This window comes from Daucus carota, chromosome 3 (genome assembly GCF_001625215.2).
Source record: "Daucus carota subsp. sativus chromosome 3, DH1 v3.0, whole genome shotgun sequence".
NCBI classification, from domain to species: Eukaryota; Viridiplantae; Streptophyta; class Magnoliopsida; order Apiales; family Apiaceae; genus Daucus; species Daucus carota.
Window position 1 is genome coordinate 32,720,453 of NC_030383.2, and position 6,768 is coordinate 32,727,220.

Here is a 6,768-nt window from a genome sequence, read left to right on the forward strand (position 1 = left end):
ACTGCGCCGGGGGGGCGCGCCCTCCGGTTTTAACTGCTAATATATTATACTTTCTTACTTATGAATGACAATCGCCCCTTATAATTGGTATAATTGCAAAGTTTACGAGGGCGCGACCTCTCTGTAATTAGTACTTATTCATGTTATGACTGCTAAAGGGTGCGGGGATTTAGTTATGTAACCTTCACCACTCTGCCCCCAAGGGCGCGCCCTTATGTCGTGTTATCTATACAGTAGCTGTTACTTCAAGTCATAACTGCTAACTTAAACACGTTTTTGCAGTTGTCACTTTTTGAGAGGGCGCGTCCTTCTTCTTGTTAGGAATGTGTCCAGGAGTTAAAGATGTTATAACAATTTTAACATTCTCCTAGGTGCTGCCATTCTTTTGTTAACGTCAAGGGGGGGGGGGGCGCCCTTTGCCTGCCCTGGATATTATAAATGTTATATCCTTATGCTAGCCATAAGGGCGCGGCTCAGAGGCTATTATAGTCATCCCATTCGTAAACAGATATTCAACACATCTTTTCTTGTGGAAAATAGGGTGGCTCTAGGCCTTTCTTAAGATGGTTGAAACATAACATGGCCTCTGGCCCATACCTAAATATTTCTAGGAATAATGCGCTCGAGTACGAAACCGCACCCGTCCCAGGGGGCTGTTAACCCCAAGGGGACATAAAAAGACTTAGCAAAAGACCTTAGTTAGGAGAGAGAGCGTATATGCATCACCACTCCCCTAGACTAGGGGTGACATTAGTGTCATGGCTAGTCTATGCAGCCTTTGGCTACTGGTAGTATTTCTTCAGGTGTTCCGCGTTCCATGGACGCGGAACAGGCTTCCCGTCTAGGTCTTCCAACCTATAGGTTCCCTTCCATAGTATCACCTTCACTCTGTAGGGGCCTTCCCAGTTAGCCCCGAAGACTCCATGCAAGGGGTTCCTGTTGTTGAGCACAACTTTCCTAAGGACGAGGTCCCCTACTTGGAATGGGTGAGCCTTTACTTTGCTGTTGTAATACCTCGCTGTTCTTTGCTGGTATGCAGCTAGTCGTATCTGCGAGGTAGCTCTGATTTCTTCAATCATATCCAAGTAGAGCCTTTGATTGACGTCGTTGTCTTGTTTCTCAAAGTAGTCTCGCCTGAATGATCCAGCTCCAACTTTTATTGGAACCATGGCTTCACATCCATAAGCTAACACAAACGGCGACTCCCCAGTCGTAGTCCTAGGAGTCGTGTTGTAAGACCATAGCACCATGGGGAGTTCCTCTGGCCAGTTTCCCTTGCTATCCTCCAGTTTCGTCTTCAGGTGTGTTTGATGATTTTGTTCACCGCCTCTGTTTGCCCGTTGCTTTGAGGGTGGTACACCGCTGCGAAGTCCTTCTTTATTCCGAGGTCATCACAGAGGCCTCTCAATTCCTTGCTGTCGAATTGCTTTCCGTTGTCCGAGATCAGCTTGTAAGGGATTCCAAACCTGCAAACAATAAAATTAAAAGCAAAATCCTTGATCTTTTTGGCTGTGATGGTGGCTAGGGGTGCCGCCTCCGCCCACTTGGTAAAGTAATCCACAGCTACCACCGCATACTTCACACCTCCCTTGGCTTTAGGGAGTTCCCCAATCAAGTCTATCCCCCACATGGCAAAAGGCCAAGGACTGGTCATGCTGGTCAAGGATGTTGCTTGGTTATGGGTGAAGTTGGCGAACCGTTGGCACTTATCACATGCTCTGGCAAAATCGAAGGCGTCACTCCTTAGGGTAGGCCAGTAGTATCCTTGCCTCAGGATCTTCATAGCTAATGAGTTGCCTCCCGAGTGGTTCCCACATATGCCTTCATGGACCTCCCTCAGTACGTAGGTGCACTCATCACCGTCTATACACTTCAACAATGGCTGATTAAAGCCTCTCTTGTATAGTTTGCCGTCATATTCCACATACCTGGCCGCCTTGTATCTTAGCCTCCGAGCCTCGGCTTTGTCCTCGGGTAATTTTCCTTCCTTGATGAAGTCCCATATTGGCGTCATCCATGTTTGATGTCCAACGCCGTCTCCTACCTCCATGACATCCAGTTCCGGGATGCTAGGCACCTCTTGAATTTCTAATCGAATTACCCCCAATAAGGCAGCATCTTTCTGAGATCCCAATTTTGCCAGGGCGTCGGCGTCTCCGTTGAACTCCCTAGGTACCTTGTTTACTTGTACCTCCTCAAATTGGTCTAGCAACCTCTGGACGCATTTGAGGTACATAGCTGTCTTAGGTCCCTTGGCTTGGTATCCCCCTTTTATATGCTCTACCACCAGCATTGAGTCGAGCTTTACCACGAGCCTTCTGACTTTCATTTCGAGGGCTAACTTTAAGCCCCCCACTAATGCCTCATATTCTGCGTCGTTATTAGATAGTTGGAAGGTGAAGTGGATTGCATTTAAGAGCCTGTGTCCCTCGGGGCTTACCAACACTATGCCAGCACCCGCCCCATCATTATTCACTGCTCCGTCGGTGTGCACCGTCCACCATAATTCGGGTATGTCTTCTTTCCGGGCGTCCGGTTGTGGTGGTAGGTCTGGGTCATATTTGATTAGTAGGCCAGAGTTCTCTCCATCTTCTGGGAATTCTAAAATGAAATCTGCCAGGCCTTGACCTTTGATGGCGGTTCGTGGTCTGTAGTCAATGTCGAATTGTCCTAACTCAATCGCCCACTTCATCATCCTACCTGTTACCTCTGGTTTATGCATGATTTGACGAAGAGGGTACGCGGTCCTTACCTCCACCTTATGTGCTTGGAAGTAGGGTCGTAGCTTTCGGGATGCATGTACCAAAGCGTACACCAACTTTTCCATACTTGTGTAGCGAGTCTCCGCGTCCAACAACCTTTTACTTACATAATAGACTGGGGACTGACCCTCCGCGTCTTCCTTCACCAACACGGCACTAATGGAGTAGTCTGAGACAGCTAGGTAGAGTACAAGCGTCTCACCTTCATCTGGTTTGGCTAAGAGGGGTGGCTCGCCCAAGTGCTTTTTGATTTTTACGAAAGCGCTTTCACATTCTACCGTTCATTCAAAATCCTTGGATGCACCCTTCACGGCTTTGAAGAACTCTTTGCATTTCTCGGAAGACTTTGACACAAACCTGTTCAAAGCGGCGATCCTCCCGGTTAAGCTTTGGACCTGTTTGACATTGGTCGGAGACTTCATCTCTAGCAAAGCTTTGATTTTCGCGGGATTGGCCTCGATACCTCTGTGATTTACCATGAAACCAAGAAACTTCCCTGACTCTACTCCGAAGACACACTTTTGAGGGTTGAGCTTCATCCTGTACTTCCTTAGGATTACGAACATGTCAGATAGGTGGGACACATGATCACTGGCTTTCTTGGATTTGACCAACATGTCGTCAACGTACACCTCCATGGTATTTCCAATTTGATCCTTGAACATCATGTTTACGAGCCTTTGATAAGTCGCGCCTGCGTTGATGAGTCCAAATGGCATGCCAATATAACAATATAGACCTCTGTCCGTAATGAATGAGGTGTGCTCCTGGTCAGGCTCGTACATGGGGATCTGGTTGTAACCCGAGTAGGCATCCATGAAACTAAGGAGAGCGTGGCCGGCCGTCGAGTCTACCAGCTGATCAATCCTAGGTAGTGGGAAGCTATCTTTAGGGCACGCCTTGTTGAGGTCTGTGAAGTCTATGCAGGTACGCCACTTCCCGTTGGGTTTTTTCACCAGTACAGGGTTTGCTAGCCATGTTGGGTAGAACGACTCTTTTACTAGTCCCGCTTTCATGAGACGGTCTACCTCTTCCTGGAGGGCCTCAGCTCTTTCCCCACTTATTGGTCTGCGCTTCTGTCTAATACCTTTTTTGGTGGGGTCGATGTTGAGATGGTGGCACATAACAGTCGGATCAATCCCGATCATGTCTTCATGACTCCAAGCGAACACATCAAGGTTGGCCTTCAGGAATTCTGTCAGCTTGATCCTTACCTCAGAACTTAGTTTCGACCCTATTTTGAGGACCTTGTCGTCACTCCCCGGTGTAACCTGTATCTCGACTGTATCCTCAGCTGGTCCTGTGTTCTGCACGAGCATAGGCAACCTAGGGTCTAGATCAAAATCAAATTGTTGGGGAGTTGCCTTGTGTTCTGGGGATGCATCCTCGGGTATTCCTTCAACTAGTACGGGATCATCCAGTTCAATCACTACCTCTGCCTTGTCTATCTTCCGGATTTTTGTGGGGGGTGTGACCTCTACCTCCGCGACTTGTTCTCCACATTCTTCCACCTTTGGCTCATGTGTGAGGGGTGGTTTATCCTCAAAGTGGATGTGTTCTTCTGATGGTAGGGATGAGGGCGCGCCCTCCGTATCACTTTCTGGGTATTGTATGAAGTAGATGGCGTGGACTGAATGGAGTTCTTCGTGGGGTCTCACCCCTCTCTTTTCTTGGAAATTTTTGAGTGATCGGCCATAGCAGTCACGAGACTCGTACTGAGATCCCTTTACGCACCCAACCCCTCCAGGGGTAGGAAACTTTAAAGTGAGATGATAGATAGAGGTGACTATCCTCATGTCTTTCAAGAGGGGGCGCCCCATTAGTGCATTATGAGCTGACGGGTGGTCGATGATTACGAATTCGGATATCTGTGTGGCCGCCCGTGGGGCTTCTCCCAATGTCACGGGTAGGCGAATGGTTCCTTTAGCCTTAATGGCCTCTCCTCCGAAACCATAAATGTAGAGATTCTCTACTGTCATGTCTTTATCTGGTAGTCCCATCTTCTTGTAGGTGTCGTAGTAGAGGATGTTAACCGAACTTCCATTATCCACGAATACCCGGTGAACGTTCATAGTAGCGATGCGCATGGCGACCACTAGGGAATCGTTGTGGGGATGGTGTACCCATCTAGCGTCGTCCTCTGTGAAAGTGATGTCCATGGTCTCTCCTTTGAAGACTCTCGGGGCCCTGGCTGATAAGTGGTTCACGTTGGTAAGGGGGTAGTCCCTTGCCTCCTTGGCGTACCTCTCCATTGCCTTTCGACTTCCTCCACCTATGTAGGGGCCTCCAAATATGCTCCTAATGCTACCTTCCCTCACAAACTGGGTATCGTTCTGTTTCTCATCATCTTTATTTTCGGGTGACCTTCCGCGGGCGCGCCTTTCTGGTGGGTGATCCATCCTGTATTTCTTTCCCCATTCCGTCAAGTAGCCTGCCCTGATCAGTAACTCCTCGATCTCCTCTTTAAGATGTCTACAGTCCGCGGTGTTGTGTCCAGCCGATTCGTGGAAGTCACAGTACTTCTTCTTGTCTTTGGCAACGTTATAGGGAATAGGCTGCGGCTTTCGAAATGGGGCCTTATCTTTGCTTACTGCATAGATGTGCTCAGCTGACGCTACGAGAGGGGTGTACGTGCCTGGTTGTCTCGGGGGGCTCCAGTTTCTTCTATCGCTAGCCATGTGTATCCTTGCTGGGGAACGTCCACGCCCTTTTGGTTCCGGGCTAGGTGTGTGATCCTTTCTCTTATCCCGTGACTTAGCGATTTCTTTCTGATTTTCGGCGAGTGACTGCTCTACCTTCTTGAAGGACTCAGCTGCTGCGTATAGCTCTGACAGGTTAGACGGGTCTTTCCCCTCCAGGTGCTTCCAGAAATCAGTACCGACCTTTAAACCGGCGATGAGGAAATTTTTCAAGGTCTCGTCAAACGCTCCCGTAACCCCCATAGATTCCTGGTTGAACCTTTTAAAGTATGCGGTTAAGGATTCGTTATCGCGTTGCTTGACGTTGGCTAAGGTGGTGACCGGTGGGGCGTATTTGGTTGCGGCTTGAAACTGCATCATGAACATTCGCTGCATGTCTATCCAAGAAGAGATCACACCTTCCCCTAATTTCTGAAACCATTGTTGAGCGCTTTCCCTCAGACTTGCCGCAAGGAACCTACACCAGACGAGGTCTGGGATTTGATACAAGTCCATCTCAATGTTGAATCTGATTAAGAATTCCCGGGGGTCCGAATTGCCATGGTATCGAAGGTCTGCATTCACATGTCTGAATCCTGTTGGAAGTTGGGCGTCACGAACTGCAGCGGTGAATGGTGAAGGGATGTTCGGTACTGCGGTGGACTGTCCAGCTTGTAGGAGGGCAAGTAGTTTCTTAAGGTCTTCTCCATTGATGGCTCCGAGTCCAGGGATAGTTTGCGTAGCCGTTTGGGTAGTAATGGGTGTAACCATTGTGCCGGCATTATTAGCTGAGGTAGTGATAGGTGTGGTCACAGTATTGGTGTTGCCACCTGGGGTTTGAATGACTGTCGTAGCAAGGGTCGTCTGCGCACCCGTGGGTGTTTGTTGTTGGGTTGCAGTGGCCTGTTGGTTGGTCACGATGGGAGTGGTTTGCTGAGGATTAGTGATGATAGGGACAGTTTGTTGAGCATTGGCTTGAGGGTTCGCGCCCGCATGATCGTGGGGAGTGGTTTGAGTGGTTACGCCTGTCTGACCATTAGGTGTAGTTTGTTGAGGATTGGTTTGATGGGTTGCGCCCGTCTGACCATCGGAGGGGCGCGACCTTCTCCGACCTAGCTGGTTTGGCGTGTGCTGGCTAGATTCGCTCTGCGAAGGGAGGTATTCAATTATGGGTGGTCCGCGACCTCTTCCTCCGACCGACGTATGGTCTCTGCCTCTACCTCTTACTCCCCGGTAGGTTCTGCCAACACCCGTGTCGCGCCGTTGCTCTGAGGGCGCGCCTTGGGTCCCCTGGCGTCCTTGCTGTTCCTCTCCCGCCAAATGCACAA

The 6,768-nt window shown here is 49.4% G+C and overlaps 1 protein-coding gene across 1 annotated transcript; it reads right to left on the reverse strand.

Annotated features, from left to right (window-relative positions):
• Positions 1–1,297: 1,297 nt before the first annotated feature.
• On the reverse strand, positions 1,298–2,827 carry LOC135151494 (uncharacterized). Its single transcript, XM_064089974.1, has one exon. It carries the CDS (start codon positions 2,825–2,827, stop codon positions 1,298–1,300), a length of 1,530 nt encoding a protein of 509 aa, XP_063946044.1.
• Between the last annotated feature and the right edge of the window lie 3,941 nt (positions 2,828–6,768).